Source organism: Pseudonaja textilis, chromosome 3, assembly GCF_049901715.1.
Source record: "Pseudonaja textilis isolate UNSWEBS1 chromosome 3, rPseTex1.2, whole genome shotgun sequence".
NCBI classification, from domain to species: Eukaryota; Metazoa; Chordata; class Lepidosauria; order Squamata; family Elapidae; genus Pseudonaja; species Pseudonaja textilis.
In genome coordinates, this window is record NC_141992.1 from 79,982,384 (window position 1) to 80,003,027 (window position 20,644).

Consider the following 20,644-nt stretch of genomic DNA (forward strand, 5'->3'; position numbering starts at 1 on the left):
AAGTTACAAACATTCCAAAATATCCTCTTGATTTTATTTTCTCTTAAATAAACTACTTTTCTCCATTGCCTTTAATATCATTCTTTGGGGCCATCATGGCTGTTGTTCTGCCAAATGCAATCTCTTTCATAAGTGGAGGATTATCAGTTTTCAGATATGAAATGGAGCTAGTCGAAGTTACAAGCTACCTAGATAAGCAAGCAAAATCAAGCTGGACAGGTTTCTATTGACATTAGGAAACTGATAGAAGGATTGAATGTGACTAAAAGGGATCAAGATCAGATTCACTGTTAAGATTGACTTATGGGATGGACTAAAGCATCTTGCCAAAGGAAGATTGCCGAGGGGAGGGGTTTCTACTACTCCCAAGGAACCGGTAGTCAGGCTTTTATACTGCACATCTTTCTCCCTCCCTTCCTCCCTCTCTCCTTTCCCCCGCCCCCCCCCCCCCAAGATAGGTAGACAAATGGACCGATACAGTCTGCAGTTGCTCTACAATTAGTTGCCAAGATCATATGGTCTTTCTGTCACCTCCTCTATAATTCTGTTACAATGTGTGTACAGGGAGGGAGGGAGGGAGGGAGGAAGATGTACCAGCTCCACTATCACTGTGTTCTGGGAAAAAATACACCCCTGCAGTGCTCTCTCATACTGAAGGGGCTCCAAACTTGATCCTGGCCTGCCTTCAGACCTGGCCACATATTCAGTGAGACTTCAAAACACCAATAGAAACCCACATTCTTTTCAGATGTGAACAAGATAAATTTGTGTTTCAGGCAAGTAATATTCCCAGTAATCAACCCAAGCCTTTTTTCCCCCTTTTCTTTGTACTATCACCAAATAATTCTGAGTAATAGAATGATGTCAGGTTTTTGTCCATATGTTGTTTCTCCTGAATATGCACCTCAGAATTACTTGGAAGTTGCTGAAGGGTGACAAACATTAGAACATTCTCCTTAAACAGCTGCAAGTGCTTTTTCACTTTTTCCTATATTCCTGACTGGTGAACAATAAACACTTAGCCAACATTAAACTCTCCACTGGAGTATTCTTTGTCACCACGCTTCATATTATTACCTTATTATCTGATTTCTCATGACATCTAGAGTGTACTTTGGTTTTCTTAGTTTCATAAGCTCCTATTTGTATTTTTCTTCTCCATTCCCTCATAAGAGTTATTTATTTCTTTGCACACCCCTTTCTGTGTTTTCCAAGCTGTTTGTCTTATAACTTCATTTAACCCTCTTGAGGATCGGTATAACTTGCTTTGCCAGTTTAATAATGCTGTCATTCCATCCACCAAAATGTTCATTGATTCCTTTCATCTGCCAGACTCTCTGTAAAGATGACCTTCTCATTGGTGAATCATATGGCCCAACTCTGTTCATTTTAGTAGCACAGTATTATGTGCCCTTTTAAATCTAGGTCAGTCCATTCCTACAGTTGCTTCAGTCTCAACTTTGCATCCTATTTTTTTTTATCTTTGTCCAAATTGAATTCATTTTAGGATATGAAAAGAAATGTTCTCATGGATAATCATAAAAAGTTACATTTAGTTTTACACAAACTATTTTGAATTAAAGAAACACCAGAACAACTAGACACAAGAACAGTTTTTTCTCAAACGCCATCACTCTGCTAAACCAATAATTCCCTCAACACTGTCAAACTATTTAGTAAGTCTGCATTACTATTACTATTAATCTTCCCATCCTTCCTTTCTCCCATCTCTTCCCACTTATGACTGTATTACTGTAACTTTGTCACTTGTATCCTTACGATTTATATTGACTGTTTCCTAGTATGATTTGATTGCTTATTGTACCCTATGACTATTATTAAGTACCTTATGATTCTTGACTCTTGACTAATGTATCTTTTCTTTTTACACTGAGAGCATATGCACCAAGACAAATTCCTTGTGTGTCTGATCACATTTGGCCAATAAATAATTCTATTCTAAAAAAAACAACACTAGGATATTTCTAGAAGCCCGACACTCTGACAAATTAGTCATCAATAGACCACTAGTCATAAACAACATCTACATATTGTGTAAAAGAGACAATCAACAATCCAAAAAGGAAACCAAAAAGACCAAAACACCTCCCCATAAGCATTCAATCCCCAGGTGAGCATAGATTAATACCAAGATTAACATTAGACCAACAGTCAAGTAAACAATAACCCTATCAAGGAACTGCCAAACAAGCTAACAGTAAACAGTCCAACCAGGCAACCTCCAACAGTACCCCCACCAACACAGACAGGGAATGACACTAGAATATAAACTGAGAGCAACCCCCCACCCGCCCCTTTCTTACTAGGACTGATGATGTTCTTAGTCTGAGTAATGAAATGTCTGCAAGAAAATAACCAAGCTTAGAAAAACACCAAGGACCCCTCAGTTTGAATATTGTATGTGACTTCTGTGTGAAATGAATTTTAGAAATTCCGTAGTTGGATCACACAAAAAGACAGAGGAGAAATGTTTAAAACTTTTGGTCAACTTGGACATTGGCAGCAGTAAATGTGAGTTACTTATCAGAAAGGAAAGAATATCTGCAGGCTCTGAAATGTATGCAAAGTTTTGCCCAACAGAATGTCAAGGCATGTGATCAGGTTCTTGCTTGCATAAAGCAGCTGAGAATTTTGGAAGGGATTGGTGGGATAAAACATTTAGTCAGTTGTTCCATTAGCTATCACATATTTTCTTCCTCGTTGGACTAGAGCAGGGAGCAAGCAGAATGTAGATCAACAAGGTTTATGGGTTCCTAGTTGTTCATAGGTGCTATAGACAATTGATTCTAGTCTTTCTTTGCTACTATCTCTCGTGGCTAAAACTTATTTTCTCATAAACAAACAAGTAGACCCATAAGGCTAGTATTTGTCTTCCTTTGGACTAGAACACATCATTGTCACCTAACATAATAATATTTACGTAGTAAAATTTAAAGTATTCTACTTCTCCCTGTTTTTTTCTATCTCGAACATTATCTCTTTCCATCTCTGTTTGTGTCTCATTCTTCTCAGAATCAGTCACAGCTGCACTTTCTGGAAAAGCATCCCTCCAGAGATATGGATGGTGTATCTCCTATGTATCCCCAACCTTCTTAAAATCTGGATTGAGTTCCAGACCTGTGTTGGAGAAAGTGGAAAGGAGGTTCTTGTCATGCTTTGTTTTATTGGCTATTTTTAATCTTGGGTATCTTGTTTGGTTTTGTTTATATTTTTAATCATTTTAACTAATAATTAAAACCTTAAGTATTTATTATATTCTGTCAACTGCCTAGCCTCCACCAAAGTGAAAAACCACATTAAATCTAGATGATGATGCTGACAATGATAATGTGTGATTCCACTTTAGAATGGGTATTTTCATGGTCTCATATATACTCTTCATTAAAAGTAATTCTATTGAATACACTGCAAATACAGTTCAATCCAACTTTGGATACGTTGAATTTAGGAGTTAGAATCCTGATACACAAAAGGAAGACTCCACTGGCTTCCATATTGATCTTCTTAAATTGAGTTCCATTACTGGAGTGGGAAGATAAAGAGAGGGAGGGAGGGAGAGAGAGAGATTTTGGATCCTGCCATTTTGTTTCTATGCAATTTTCACAGATTATTTCTGCATTAATTGTCATGTTTTATGGTTTTCTAAGCATGACGTGCATTACTTTATTAAGTTAGCATTATAGATGTTTTATTGCTTTGTATTTTTCCTATGAAATGACTTTTGTACTTGTTTTTTTTTTCCCCTTTACCTTCTTCTTTCTCATTATACCATCCTTTTCAACATGGTGCTTTCCAGATAGATGAGTGCATTAAAAAAGAACTTTTTTATTTTATTATTTGACTTCATTGTATGGCTTTAATGTATCTCCGTGTTCTCAAATGTGTCAGAATCTATTTGGCTTTTTCACGAAGTGTATTATTCTTCAGGAAAACCAGGCCTCCTTTTTCCTCTTCTGTGGTAACTTAGGTGCCATCCATCTTTCTTACAGTTAGGCATTTATCCCCTCCCCTCTTTTTTTCTAATTTGCCTTCCCCCATTTCTGTATTGCTGTTGATTAATAACTGCCTGACATATCTAATCTGCAAATCTTTCATTTTCCCAGATATTGTGCTGCACACCAAAATAGCTCTTTTCATTTTAAAATGAACAATACGACTTTTCAGGCACACGTGTGCTCCCTTTGAGTATGTCTTTCGGGAGATATAATACAAGGATCCTGTTGTAGCTTGGATAAAAGGACTCCTCTTAATTTATGCTCTGGTCTCCTGGGTTCACAGTATTTGACAATGTTACAAAACAAGACAATAACCTTGCTAGTAAACCACATCAGAATAATGGGGGAATGAGGGAGGGGGTCTTGTCTGGGAATTGAATTTTAACTCTGCATTTAAAAGTTAATATCTTGGGGCTACTTCACCTATTTCCTTTAGACTTTTTCGCTTGTGGAATCCTCATAGCATCCTTCTTGGGTTGTTGGTAAATTTCATATTTTCTAAGATGTATAATAGACCTCTGGGATGTGAGATTTCCTGCAGCATTTGGTTACATTATCTCTTGCACTATGCAGAAGTCTGTGGGTCGTTTTGGCAATTGTGAGGTGAAATTTAAAAAAAAAAGACATTGGGGGAGGATCATCTTCTAGAGCCATTTGTTGGTGGGGGGAGAAATCCCAATAGGAGTGGTATTTTACTCACAAAAATATTCCTGGAATGATGCTAAATGATGTTGCTAGTTAATTTGGCTGCAGTCATAAGCTGTGGAAGTTGAAAGAACAAAAGCAAGTATCATCGCTCATCCTGTAAGTTCTCCTCCTGCCACTTTGATATTATGATGAACATCTCTTTTTTCTTCTCCCTGTTTCAACACTGATATCTTTCAAGCCAAACATCTGGTTCACTGTTAATTCACAATACATTTTCTTGGAGGCCTGCAAGGCATAGATTGGCAAGATCTACAACTGGCATGTGATATAAATCTACATAAGCTTAAATTATTAACCCCCACCCCGTCCCCTTATCCTCACCCATTTTCAACCAATAAAACCAATAGAACAATTCCTTTCTCTCTTGTTTTTCCCTTTTTTTCACTTTTAAAGGACTTTGGTGTACTGCAGGGTAATATCCTCTGTAGAGGAAGAATTTGGGAACAGCTCTGAAAAATGGGTAGTAAAATTTGCCAGAAATTTTTCAAGTAGTTCTTGTTATACCACTTTGTTCAAATAAAATCTATATTCTTAGCTCATCCTGTTAACGTGGGAATTCTTGGATTATGAGACAAGACTGGGAAACAAGACAGGTAAGGCCCATTTTTATTGCCTTAAAATATTGAGTGGAATCATCGGCTGACTCTGTAAATTATTTAGAGAGGGCTGTAAAGCACTGTAAAGCGGTATATAAGTCTAAGTGCTATTGCTGTTGCTCTCCAGAGTTCCAATTAGACATTTCCATCAGTTCAGGACTATGCTTCAAATAGAAAACTTGAAATTTTCCAGCAAATATGGTAGAATTGGATTACCTTTCTGATAATTTATGTACATGAGAAATTTGAGTTCAGATCAATCAGATCAGCCTGTTGTCATTTCCCTTCCTATTCTCCTCTCCCAAGATGTAGTAAACTTTAACAAGCACTTCCTTATTATATTGATTGATTTGTTGTTTGTTTATTTAATATTTATTTAATTTATATTGCTGCCTATTCACCAATGGCGACTCGAGGCAGTTTACAAAATGTAAAACCATATTTAAAACAAAAAATAAAATAAAAATAAAAAACAATAAAAACTAACAAAAATAATAAATTACTATAGAACAAAATCTGGAAAAAATAAAAAAGTAAAAAAATCACCCCCCCAATTCCCACCCAACCCCCACCCTGACGACAGCAGATCATACTAGCCATTTGATGGGCTCCATCCCATTCTGGGTTTCCCAGGCCCATGAGCAAAACCAGGTCTTCAGTGCCCTCCGAAAGAGTGCTAGAGTGGGGGCCATTCTAATCTCTGGGAGAATGATATTCCAGAGAGTGGTGGTCACCATGGAGAAGACCCTTCTTCTGGGTCCCACCAGGTGTACCTCCCTAAAACATTCTCCCACAACATTCCCTGCCTCCCCGCTCTAATGAGTCAGGTAGATGTGACTGGCAAGAGACGTTCCCTCAGATAACCCGGTCTCAAGTCATGAAGAGCTTTAAAGGTGACAACTAGCACCTTGAATAGCACCCGGAAGCAAATCGTCAACCAATGCAGCTCCTGCAGGAGAGGTGACACATGTGCATACCAGGTCTGCACAAAACCATGCGGGCCATTGTATTTTGCACCAACTGGAGCCCCATGTAGAGCACATTGCAATAATTAAGACGGGAAGTGACTAGGGCATGAGTGACTGTGAGTACGGACCATTGATCCAGGAAAGGGTGTAATGGTGCACAACCCGCAGTTGTGCAAAGGCCCTCCTGGCCACAATCTATGCTGTCTAACTTATAATAAAGTTTACAAATTGGAGACTGGACTGTGCTGGAATATTGAGGTTCGAAAAACCCTAAATAAAAATATAGGGGGAAAAGGGGAAGACTTTGTATAATGGAGAGTGCCACCTTTTGACAAAAACTTGAGCTCAAACAAAAGGGAAAGCATCCTGTTTCTGAATGAACTTCTGTGGATATAACATTAAAGAAATATTGAAACAAAGTAAGAATCTTAGAAAGTGAAAGCAGAACCAGAATAAAGAAAAAAGCAAGGAAAGACTGACTGTGGGATTGATTGATGTTTTTGGTATAGACCCTTGGCTGGAATAACTGAGAACTTTAGAAAATTGAAAGAAGAAAGAAGGAAAGTAAAAGTGGTTTGTTTGTTTTTTGTGGACATTAATGATCATAAAATATAAGAGTGTGTAATGATGATATCTCTTCGGGAATTAAAAATGGAACTTAAAAATATGAGAGAATTACTACAGGAAAGAGGTGAATCACTTTGCTCTGTGTTAGAAAAAATGGAAATGGCGATTGAAGAACAAGAAGAAAGAGCTTCAGAGGAGGAGGAGTCGATTCAAGGAGAAGACATTTTAAATAGACAATTAACACAAAGAATACTACAAAGAAGTGGGGAAAGAAGGAAGGTTAAAAAGTTGAAATTTAAGAAGGCAATCAAAGGGAATACCTGTGAAGTTGGGAAAGGCAGAAAGGCCCAGCAGAAAAGGGGAAAGGAAGATATTAAGAAAGAGAGAGATATAAACTGGAATGAGAAAAGATATGGGGAAAAGAGGGGCAGGAGAAACAGTAAGAAACAGGTGCATGAAATAAAGAAATACAGAAATAGTAAAATGTTGAAAAGAAATTGTTTTTTCAGAGATAATGGTTGATGAATTAAAAAGGGGATTCTGCAGGGTGACAAGGGGTAATAAGAATATTTCTGCAATTAAAAATATTTAGAAAATAGTGTAATATAGATACTGATAACTCCTATTAAAAATCAAGGGGGGGGGAAATATGCTGCGGAATCCAAATGAAAAGATATAATGATTATTATTGTAACTTCTTAAAAATAATGTTTTATTGGGTGATCAAGATGAGGGAATAAAGGTATATTTTAATCATTGAGGTGTCACTCAAAACAGTAAAAGGGGGGGAACCTATACTTGTTTGTTTGTTTGTTTAAGTGTTAAAATTTGTATTAATCTAGAATTTATAAAAAGTATGTGTAATGGAAAGGGAATATGACAGACTAAAGAACCAATTAAATTAATAAGTTAACATCGACTATTAAAAGCAAGGAGAGACATTGGTAACTTTTATTATTATTATTATTGTTATTATTATTATTATTATTATTAGGCAAACACATTTGTTTATCTTTATTTTTATTATATTTGAAATAATTGAAATGAAAGAAAAAGATGTTTCGATTGAGATTAATGAAAGAGGCTAGAATTAATGTGTTTGTTTCTCTCCTTACTGAAAATTTGGAATGGAAAAGGTAATAATAGAATTAAGTATGCATGTATGAATGTATAACTGTTGTCATATTTGTATGTAAAGGTGATGACCAGAAATATGTTGTCCACTAAAAAGAGATTTTTGTTTTTAATGTGAAAAACTGAATAAAATGTGTTAAAAAACAAAAACCCGGTAAATCCCCTTTTATTCATTCACTTTGCTTCCAAGCTCCAAATATCCTTGACAGAAGAAAAGAAATCTCCCACAAGAAGGGGAGAGTTACAAGAAGGAGGAAAAAAGCAACACAACCCAGGCAACATAAGGGCTGGAGGACGTCCGCAGATAACAGAACACACACTGGGAAGGATGCCAAACTCAGAGAGGAACCATAAACTAGCGATATTTCCATGCTTTGTTTCCAGCGTTCGCTTGTACGCATGTCCGACCTCTTATTCAGTTGTCACAGCTGCAGTCCATGAAGAGGATCAAGGTCCTCTCCTCCTGAGTAGACCATGTCTCTCCCTTATCCTCTCCTCCCTGCGTGCCCTAGGATGAAGAGGAGGTGGGCCTGGGTCCTCCTCTGACTGCTCAGCCAGCCTCTGCCCTTCCCCAGCCTCCTCCACAACTTCCAGAGCCATACTTCCACTCCATGTTGTTTGTTCCTCCTCTCCCTCAGAGTCAGTGTCCACCAGGGGCATGATACCCTGGCTGGCATACAAACACTAGAAACAGAAATACAAACATTAAAAATAAAAATAAAAAGAAATTAAATAAGTTAAAACCAGAATGCTTGGGGTGGATTCTAATTAATCTACTCACCATCTCCAACATGGAATCCCAATTAGGGCATCAGGCCACTTGACAAGGCCAGATTTTGAGGCTCTTATGAAAGGCCAAGAGGATTGGAGTGGATCTTAATTTGAGGGACACAATAGTCCATAGGGTGGGAGCCAGCTGGAATTCCTTGGAATGCACATCATGCCCTTTCTGCAGTAATGAGTGGATTAGGCCAATCCCATTGAGGCGAGATGGTTCCTAGGGTCCTTTATCCTGATATATCACCAATGTAGAATGCCATTGGTGAAAATGTATAGTGCAGTTTTATTGTGCACTTTTTGTGTACAGTTTACTTTCTTGTGAAATGTGCAATTTTAATGTCGAGTTCTAAGAGAGAGTTGTTATGGAACTGCCATTTTTGGAAAGAATCCTGTTTATCTTTATATATAGTTTGTCTTCAGCTTGAGAATTGGACTGTGTTCAATATGACAATAATGGCTGAGATGAAATGATTTCATTCCATGATTTGAATCTACTTCTTAATCACCATAAAAACACCACCCCAATCTGTAGACAACTGACAAATTAAAAATCTATTTGAGTTCTATTTTCTGTTCTGCTTCTGTTTTCCCAGCAGCTGAACTGTTTTGATTATGGAATTAAATCATTACCATCAAAAATATCAACTGGCTTTGGTTTTGTTCACACACCTGGTAACCCTACTGACAAAAGCTGAGCCACACAGATGTCACCAAGGGCAGAATTAGGAAGCAACAGCATAACAGAGGTCTAATTAAGGGCAAGATTTGGCCGGTGGAATTCTCATTATTGAACTTAATGCACCAGTCAGAAAGAACACAGCTTGACTATCAGCAGAACTGGATTACCCTCATAGTGAGTTGCAATTAGGAAAAATATCATTTGTGCTTGTAAATTCAACCACTGTAATCCAGAAGAAAACAAGATAAGGCAAATATGAAGTTCCACGGTGCCATTTTACAATATCTGCCTTTTTAACCTACACTCAAAAAGAGATATTTTAGGAGAGAGAAAGAAAGCAGGAAAAAGAGATGCAACAAATTAATCTCAATGCATGTGCTACTTTATTCCTAGAGTTTGTTTACTAATCCAAGGGGAATGCTCTGAGGAGGATTAGAAGGCCATAAAAGAGTGCACCTACAAAGCATTTTCTGTTCCTTTTGTTGTTATTACAGCTACATAACTTGTTTACCTGATACTTTCCATACAAAGAAAATCTCATCAAACCCTTTAAAGCCAAACAAAGCTGTAGACCTGTAAGCATTAAATAAAGTGTCAGAAATTGTGGGAATAAATCATACATGGAATAAAAGTTATATACCTCTTGTTCAACAATGATGCCATCCAACAAAGATGGCAGGTGGCAACAACTACTGCAGCAGACCAAATTACACAACAAATTAATGTAGCCTGGTGCCTCCTGACCAGACTACATTGTTTAGGACTTCAGAGTCCATCAGCTCCACCCAACATAATACTAATAGCAAAGGATAGTAGGAATTTCTGACTAAAACATCCGGAAAACCTTAGGTTAGGCTAAGATAAAATATCAGCGCATTCTAAACTGGAATCCATTTCTCCACTCAATCCCAGTTTTCAAGTCAATTTAGTCTATTGTAAAATGTCAGGTTCCATGTTTCTTTAAGCTACAGTGCTCTACCGATCTAACTGAGATTCAGTTAACTATGGGGTTTTATTTCCAGGCAGTAGATATACAATAATCCAAAGCTATAGTGTGTTAAAATGTTTTTGTGCATGCTTGTTTTGTTTGAGACACCATCATCTAGATAGTAAATGTTTTCAAAATACTCTTCCAACTCATGATACGCTATATGAAAAACGTTATGATTAAAGTATCCAAAATGGAATGGCCCAATTCATTTTATGCTGAATTATATTTTTCTCATAGGATTTCAAATTTAGAGTAGGAGCCCAAACTAATTGGAGAAAAGAATAACTTTGTGGAAGCAACAATGGAGAATCTGCAAAATATTACGCATAATAATAACATGGTATCAAAGGGAGGCATTGATTTCAAGGATTTGAATCTAAATTTACAGGAGTAAATTCACTGAAATCCAGGGGACAAATCACTGTTAGCATGGTCTTCAATGGATTTCTCTATATAAGACTCAATCTGAATTCAGTATAGGTAGAATCTCTATCCTGATAGTGACATTGATAGATATTCAAATTCAAATTCTTTCTTCCTATCTCTGAACTTCCTATATAAAACAGGCATTTGAACAGGCATTTGGGGTTGGAATTACAAAAATCGGGGGGAAATTGGCATGCAACGGATGTCCAAAAAGAGAACCCTCTCTTGCTTTTTCAAAGGACTCTAGTGCTGCTTCTTTTGTTTCAGAAAGTGGCAAGGATAATCCTTTGTGGTGTTGAACTCAAAGACCTTCTCCAAACAAACATGTGCTGTAACCCTTATCTACATCCCTTTCCCTAACCCAGCCTCGTTATGTCCGATTACTTGTGAAAAATAAGGCATATGCCACTCTACTTGAGCAAGTTGGTGACCGACTAATTATCCCAATCTTTTAAAGATTTATCCTTTAAGAACTAATGGATAACCTCTTTCAAAAAAACAACAACAACATCATTTCTCCTAAGTAGATTCTTGAACCTGTTCTACAATCAGTAAATAATCTTTCCAGCTTTAAAGTGCAGCCTGTTCTCTTGAAACAGGAACCACACAAATGGGTCAACCACTTTAAAAAAAAACAAAACAAATGATGATAGCAATAATATGTGTTAGTTTATCAAGCCATTTGCATATTCTTTCCAATGGCTGCATTTTTTGTTCCCTGTTGTTTAATTCAGCCTTTTCCTTGTCTCGTAATGAATTCTCAGAGGTGTGCTAATGAACAGTAGCCGTGGATAGGCGCATTGAGTGTGTGTGTCACAACACATCTCTTCTTCGTCTTCTTTCCCATTTTTTTTCTTCCTGTTGCACCAAACAATGGTCACTGAGAATAATTAGTGTATGTGCACATATTTGATTCTTTTTTGATGCGTGGCTTGGTTGTTGGGTTGGTTTGCTCGCTTGTTTTTAGCAGCTCTATTGCTTATATATCAATACCTATGAGCCATGGTGTGCATGGCCCTGGGTATGAAATGTTTTTGATTGACGTGTCCTCATTCCTACAATTGCCATAGCGCTGAAAAAAAAAACATCCCAAGCAACCATGCTCTCAAGGGCTCCTCTTTGGCATGAAACAACCTTGGATATTTCAGTAATGTTTTCCTCTCTCTTTTTTTTCTTCTTCTTTTGCTTCCTCTCTCCTTCTCCTCTCCCCTCCCCCTAGGATGTAATTGGAAAAGCACTGCAGTATATTGGAACATATGGAGAGCTCAGTAGTACCGAACAAGTTGTGGCTCTGATTGATGAGGAAATGTGTATCAACTGTGGCAAATGCTACATGACCTGTAATGATTCTGGCTACCAGGTAAGAACACAGCTGTAATTAGCAAAAAAGGCACTGTGAGTTGTCTTTCTGCTGCTGAGGCAGAAGGATTCCACCGTCTCTTGACGGGCAGATGGGAAAAGTAGATTTACAAGATACTGGAAATTAACATTGGCACACTCCCAGCTATAGACTGCAGGAACCATGTCTGATCTATTCGCAGAGATTGTCAATAAAGCAGGTTTCTTAGAGTCTTGAGATACACAGTTCTCTCTCTCCCTCCCTCCCTCCCTCCCTCCCTCTCTCCCCCACTCTCTCTCCCCCTTCAGTTTTCTTGCTGCATATCATCTATTGCTAAGCCGCCATGTTTTTCCCAGCATTACATGCTGCAGAATGCTATTGAAGACAAAATACTTCCAGATCATGTTGGAGGAAAAAAAAATATTTCGGCAGATGCACACTACAGAATCTATTTAAATACATAAAACTCAATTAGATTTAATTGTTTCAGTGACCACATCTGAATGTATAGTAGAGCAGGAAGCTATATCCATTTTTGTAGTGATATGGTATTGGGATCTAAGAAATCTCTTTAACTCCTAACTGATGATAAGATATCTCCAGTTTAATATATAATATACTGATTCATTATGTAATGTATAATTTGCACACAGCATATATGTGCACATACAATTTAGAGACCCATACAGAAATGCAAACATATAGATGAACAAGAATTAACTTAATACAAAAGAATCCAATGTTAGATTCAAAGTTGTAATTTAATATGGGATTCAACAGCAGTAACTAAAATTTCCAATGAACATACCAAGAAGCTCAAAAGCAATGGTGTGGAAATAAAATACGTTAGAAACCTAATAAATAACACAAAGACTTCATTTAATAAACAGTGCAAGAAGTTAATTTTATTTATTGAGTTAAACAAGATGAGATCAGGTCACCATCTACAGACAAACAGAAATAACAATGAAACACTCAACAAGGCAGTTTAATATTGCTGTTGTTGAACATAATAAATTTCCAAGGATTGTTTTGCCCACACAAAAAATGTATTCTGCCTCCTTGACATATTATAACAACAAAAATTTCTGGAAGACACAATTGAGTCTGACAAGATAGAGTTCAGTAATTCCCATTCTTGTTGTTTTCAATAGGAATTACTGGATTCCTAAAATTTTGTAAGCTTAAAGTGATTCTTCATAAAATAATAAAGGAGATGAAATACCAAGTATTTCAAGCAGTACGTGCGCTTTACTGTAGGTTTCAGAGGAAGCAACTATCACCACCCTCTCCATCTTAGATACAACAAGCAACAGCCAAGTCTGGGAGTCTACACGCTATGAGCATAGATAAGTTATACATTCATGATCCCTTACAAATTAAGCAAATATACTAAGATGGTGCTGAGAAAAACAAGGCTGGAAGAAGTGGTGCAGACACCAATCTGAACTAATAAAGAAAATCCACATTCACATTTCGTGCATTTAACAAATTGTTCTCTTTGATCTATTCCACTTGATTAAAGTGTATCATGTCTAGAGCCAAACTAATAAAGGCTGCCTGCTTTGACAAGGAGTGCGCATATTTTAAGAAATATATCACATTAGGAAGATTTGGATGGGTAACCATCTATTTCAGTCTAGAATGCTTAGTGAAAATAAGAAATAAATGGCCACAGAACAGGGCCTCGCCACCCCTCCTCATTTCATCTCATGTTTATGTTCTTGCATTTACTAGACAACCTGGTGTAGAACTACAACTTCCCAAGGCCCCAGAGCCAGCCCTCAGGAATTGTGTCCAAAATACTTAGAAGACATTTCTTTTATCGTAGATAGAAAATATTAATTCAGCAGAAATGTACTAGACAAACAAATCATTTCTCAAATAAAAAAATAATGGGCAATCAAGTTTTAATTCTAAATTTAATATGAATTAACGCCCAATTTTCAGAGGTTGCCTTGGAACTTCCCTAGGAAGCAAGGGTGTCCCCCTTCCTCCCTTCCTCCTAATGCAATTCTGTTTGCACTGGCACAACCTCATGATTGCTGCAATATCATTTTTGCCGTTGTATCAATCGTCCGTTATCTTTGCAAGGCAAATATTCCACACGATATCCACAAGCACCAACCAAGGTTTTTTGGGTTTTTTTGGTAAAACTCATTTTTTTGATTACCAAAGATTATGGAAGAATAGAGACATGAAACAGAACAGGACTGGTTTAGAGTTGCATGCAACTACCCACAGCCATCAACACATACCTACGCCGCGAAGGGGTTGATGAGTAAGCGGAGGCTGCAGATGGGTTGATATAATCCCCCTCCCCCCAAAAATCTCAACTGTGCATTGTGCAGAGGTGCACACCCTGCATGCTGATTGGTTCTGACTTCCTGCTGGGAGGTGGAGAAGGCAAGGCATACCTAGGCAAGAAATATTAAAATTAACTGACATATAAAAAGAACACTATACAATTGTCCCCGAATGACAGATGCATATATTCTCTCACGTTCATTCTGAAGTCTGCTCGAGCCTTCAGTTCATTGCCAAGAAAAGAATTTATACAAATAAAGACATACTTAAAAAAAAAATTTACAAAACAAAAAATAAAAAAACCTTCTGGGAATCAATGAGTAAAAAAAAAAACATCCGCATTGAGTTTTTCTTGGAGAGTGCTGCTATCAAAGATATCATAGCCTAATAAAAGTGTACTATAATATGTAATAGTGACAGCGCTGAAATAATTTAGTTTGCTTGCAACAGCAATAATGTTCTGGTGCTGTTTTATTTTTAGCAATGGAATAGGACTATCATGAAAGTGTGGCCATTAGTTACATTTTCCAGCCGAGGCCCTGAGCTGTGGGCACGGATTGCTGGAAAAGAATTATTTGTTGATTAAGGCTACTAGCCACAAGGGAAGACTCACCGGTCCATTTCAAGTTGTATTCTTTGTACTGTAGCCTCTCTCTGATTATTCACCTTCTATATCATTCGCCCAGCAAATAGTGAGCCTTGAGGATTCTTCATTAAAAGGGCTGCTTTAAAGGTTGCTTTGTATTTTGTTAATTTTTCTCTGCTCATGGTAAAGAGACAAGAGATATGCCTGAATACCCAGCCTTCTGTTCAAACTGTTTGTGCTGTTTCTGGATTTACCTGCAGGTTTCAGGAGTCAGTATGTGGTCCATGATAACATGGTTAGTTTAGCAGGAAACTACCATAGGAAGCGTTTAAATTGGTACTTCCATCTTTAAGGAAGATCTATGAGCTACTTGTCCTCTCGCCTTTATCTGGAGCAAACTAAGCAAGTAGCCCACTGGAGCTGTTCCAACCCCACGTAAGAAAAATAAAAACTGCTGCATTGGGAAGCCATTCCCTCAGCCTACACAAATACATGAAGTAAACAGCCCTTTTGAAAAGTAAACTATAGTCTCTGGATTTACAGAACCAGGCCACAAAAATGGACATGGCATGGCTTTAGGTGAGCATTAACGATTTTGCAAAGAGTTCCAGTAGGCACTTTGAAAAGATATACATTATGCAAGAAAATTCATCGTTGGTAATATTGATTCCAGTTTCAACTTGTAGGGTTACCTACATCAGAGAGCAGGATTAGATCTGGGATATCTTATACCTAGGCAGTTTAGCGTGGTGGTTAAGGCAGCAGAAACCAGAAGAATGTGACTTTCAGCCATGTAGGCAGAAAGCCAGTGAGGTAACCTTGGGTCAGTCATACCCTCTCAGCTCTAGGAAGCCGGTAATGGCAAACCACTTCTGAAATGTTGCCAAGAACAATGCAGAAACTTGTCTGGGTAGTTTCTAGGAGCTAACATCGAATGAAAGGCATAGCAAAAAAAAAAAAAGGCTACACAAACCCTTTGAAAGAGATTCTACAATATGTGCAGGAGCACAAGCAAAAACACTTTTTTTTTTGCTTCTTAAAGCAGCTATGTCTTCTTCAAGATGTCCATTGCTATTCAGAAAACATTTCTAGGCTGTTGGCTGGTGTTTGCACAGTCCTTTCTTGTTACATTGCTCACACACGTGCAAAATATTTGCCCAACTCATCCCTCTCATAAGAAAACTCATCTCTTATTGACTGATTGACTTACTTACTTACTTACTTACTAAGTGTTGTAAATGATTTTATATATCATATACATAAAATAATGACAGCAGCAATAATAAAGAAAAGGGAGGAATGGTTTTTCCCACTATCCCCACCAGTGTGGAATATTTGTGTTAAATTAATGCCAGTACATCAGTATGCTGTGAAGGATTCACTTTTCAAAGGCACAGATATTTTTTATTAAACTTGACCAACTCGTGCTGAAGCTTGATTTTGTCTGTAACTCCACTGAGTACATAAGAAGGAGAATAAGGACGAAAGGAAGAAAAGAGATTTCTACCAGAGCCCAATTTACCTCAATATTTCACATATTTTTAGAAAATGTTATTTTCCTAGCGATCGAAACTGTTACTGTAGCTGCAATGCGGTACCAAACAAAGATTTCTCCAAGCACCTCAACTACAGGAAATGTAGATGCTAAAAATGGGGTTGTTTTTGACCTTTTCTGTGAGTGACATCAATGCTGTTTATTTCTGCTTTCCAGGCTATACAATTTGATCCAGAAACCCACCTGCCCACTGTTACTGACAGTTGTACAGGCTGCACTCTGTGTCTCAGTATCTGCCCTATTATTGACTGCATCCGAATGGTTTCCAGGACAACACCTTATGAAGCAAAGAGAGGCTTGCCCTTAGCTGTGATCCCCATGTGCTGAGCAGATCAGACCAACAGTTAAAGGGAAACTTCTATTTGCTTGATTCTATTGATTTGCTTTCTAATTAGTACCAGCAAGTCCAGTACATTCTAGCAAAAAGAAGGGAAGAGGGGGGAAGAGGGAGGGAGGAAGAGGGGGAGGGGAGGAGGAAAGGAAAGGAAAAGAAAGGAAAAGAAAGGAAAGTAATTCCACTAATGAGCGGCTAAATAAAACTGGCTGAATTTTTCAGTTTATATCCCATCTCTTTCCCTTTCTAATCTTCAGACAGATAATAAGTTAGTTTGCTGGTTGTGATTTGGCTTTGCCTTTTATAAGATGCATAACTTTTTTTCTCGCGCGCTTTCACAAATCTGTATATGTTCTGATCATCTGAGTTTTAATTTTTCTTCGCTCTAACAATGGAATGAAAATCAAGAAACTTTTCATAATCATGTAAACCCTAACACATGGACAAACTTTGTTACCATGGAAACATTGGGTAATTACGCATTTCATTTCCTTTTAAAACTGGTTTTAGAAGATGTAATTAACTGTATAACACACAAACAAAGCATTGTATATCATGGGGGGGTGCTTTTACAGAAAGATATAAAAAGAGGGTTAAACTGCTATTTCTGAACAATTAAATCAGTTTTGATAGTGGCAGCATCTGCTGGTCTATTACTCTAGTTCTCGCTAAATTCTACTTCTCCCTAAATGCTACCTCTGACTAGGCATTAAAAAATCAAATGTGCAAATACAGTGCACTTTTGTCATTTGATGTTTTCAGTTGGTAGCACAATTTTTGTTGCTGTTGTTCTGTTAATGAACTTCCAGTCCCTATGTACTAATTCTAATCTTTCACATATAAATATAGGATATTTTTTGTCACATCACTATGGTGTTGGCAAAATAAAATTATTCTTGAGGCATGAGCAGAGGACCAAAGGCAATTACTTCAAAATTTTCTTGTTTTCTACCATTCATACAGTGCTGGATAAAACAATGTAGTTCTGTCAGCGTAGATAGATGGGTGAGGATCAGACGATACAATCTTTTTGATTGCCACAGAGAGTATCTGACAATAAATGGTGTCTACTAAATATTTTCCAACTACAAAGTCCATTTCACTTCTGGGTTTTACTGTGCCTAAATGAAAGTTCCACAAAATCTTTGGAGAAAGGATGAGTTGATGGGCCAGTAAAGATAATTATAGTTATATTTATAATTATATTATAGATAATTTAAAATGATGTCAACACAGGATGTCTGATCGGTGCACAATGTAGGATCTTTTAAAGAAACCTGTTACTGGTTCCTATTATGAGATCCATTCCTCCCCATGATTCTGGCATACAAACTCTCTTACTGCACAGCAAGAAGCAGCCCATCAGAATTAGTATTAATGAGGTACGGTGGAAGATGTTCTATTGGGTAGAAGATGTTCTACTGGGATGCAGTGGCTAAGACACTGAGCTTGTTGATCAGAAAGTTTGGCAGTTCGAATCCCTAGCACCATGTAAAGGAGTGAGCTCCTGTTACTTGTACCAGCTTCTGCCAACCTAGCAGTTTGAAAGCAAGTAGAAAAATAGGGACCACTTTGGTGGGAAGGTAACAGCGTTCTGTACACCTTTTACATTTAGTCATGCCAGCCACATGACTATGGAGACGTCTTTGGACAGCGCTGGCTCTTCAGCTTTGTAATGGAGATGAGCACCGCCCCCTAGAGCCAGAAACAACTAGCATGTATGTGTGAGGGGAACTTTTACCTTTACCTTTAAAAGATGTCCTCAACTTAGACATAGAATAATAGGGTGGGAAGGGATGTTTGGAGGTCTTCTAATTCAACTCTCTGCTCAAGTAGGAGACCCTACACATTCCAGACACATAGCTCTCCAGGATCTTCTTGAAAACCTACACTGATGGAGCACCCACAACTCTGTTTCTCCTTGGTTCTAAGTTGGATTTCTCTTTAACAATCTTCTACCTGTCACTTCTTAGGGATGACCAAACACGTTATTCTGCATTCTTAGGGTGGGGGTGGGGGTGTCCTTGGTGCTCTCTGGGCATATTTGTTTTCTTGCAGACTTTTCATTACCCTAACTAGGCATCCAGATAACAGTATTGTAAAAAGGTAGTGACTGGGTATCCTGACTAGCACTGATGATGTTACCTAGTTAGGGTAAGGAAACATCTGCAAGAAAACAACCCAGCTCAGAGAGCACCAAGGACCCCTCACATCAACCCTGAGCTACACATATTCTCCTTTATTGTACATTCTCAAAACAGGAGTACATCTGGGTGGAATGGGAAGTAGACAAAGCCTCAATAGCAGATAGCAACTGAAATACTTCCTACCCATCATATAAAGAAAAATCACTAGCAGAGTGGATTTCTTCTCATCCTATACTTCCACTACAGCAAGTATGGGTTTGAAAAAAATCCTATCTTCTAGCCCAAAGATCATGTAGATAATGTTGGATAAAACAACATGTCTTCCCACAAGAAGAAATATAGCAGAAATGTATAAACATTCTGAAACCATATTTAGTCAAAGCCCTATCAGTGCTTTAATAACTTTCTGAGCCCTATCAGTGCTTTAATAACCTTCTTTTCATGTAAAGATCACTAGCCACATCTCCTATATGCAAGCATTTTAAATGGCAAAATGTAAGGTAAATAATTGTTAGCATATCAATGCCAAATGTTTTTTTAAAAAAATGTGTAATAAACATTCAAAAATAGAACATGTTTGTTTACAATAAAACCAAGATAAGGATTTTCCACCATTCTGAAGCAGCATGATACCATCGACTTATTTCTCATTCTCAGTTGTACTAATACTTTGCTAGCTATTTTATCCCAAAGAAGCTGCAAGAGAACCATATGTTGTTCAATACTTAAAATAGCAAATAATGTATCCATTTCTCTGATCTCTTTGCTATCAACTGAAAAGCAAAACTTTGATTATGCATATTAAATAATGCTTGTGTTCAAATTTCAGTATATTTACATAGTTATAAATAAATCACAATTAAAGAACATTATACAACTTGTTTTAAAATGTGTTTTTCCTCTGCATTTTGTGTGTGTGTTTTTATATAAAAAAAAATAGCAAGCCAATTTGCATGTTATATGTAATAGTCTTCCAGTTCTCCAGAATTAGCTCTCTCCTTTTTGATCACTTGCTATCAAACAGTCGTATATAATCCAATCATTTTATATTGATGAAGCTGGGCTTGTAGCATAGAATGAGGTTCATAATAATAAAGAAAATGTTTTTCATTAACCCACTATCAAAAAGAGCTCTGTGGATTTTTAAAAATTTGAATTGCTGTGCACATACAACCCAATTCAAAGCATTATTATTATGCAGGAATTGGTCCTGGATTGTTTTGTAGTGGTGATATTCACATTTTTCCATACCAAGAGTGACAATTACACTATCTATTGTTCTTCAATTATCTCAAAAATAAGATTGCTATGTATATATTTGAGAGGATTGTACATGTCAGAGCGCTGCAAAGAATTGTTGGTTGTTAATCAAAGTCAAGTTTGTGACCTGTTTCTGTTTAAAATAACTTGAAACTTCTTTTATGTTGGTTTTATTTTGTTCTTGGTTGGTTGGAAGGGTGGTAGTGTTTTTTCTGTTTGTTTGTTTTGTTTTTTCTGTTAATTTTTTCATA

The 20,644-nt window shown here is 37.3% G+C and overlaps 1 protein-coding gene across 4 annotated transcripts in view; it reads left to right on the forward strand.

The window, feature by feature from the left end:
* Positions 1–20,010, forward strand: part of DPYD (dihydropyrimidine dehydrogenase) — a 641,531-nt gene extending 621,521 nt beyond the window's left edge. For all 4 annotated transcript variants that reach the window (XM_087930179.1, XM_087930180.1, XM_087930177.1 and 1 more), the window contains 2 exons: positions 12,085–12,225; positions 16,809–20,010. In XM_087930179.1, the coding sequence (XP_087786305.1) occupies positions 12,085–12,225; positions 16,809–16,979 (312 nt within the window). In that variant the 3' untranslated portion in view covers positions 16,980–20,010. The remainder of the gene's footprint in view (positions 1–12,084; positions 12,226–16,808) is intronic.
* The last annotated feature ends 634 nt before the right edge of the window (positions 20,011–20,644 follow it).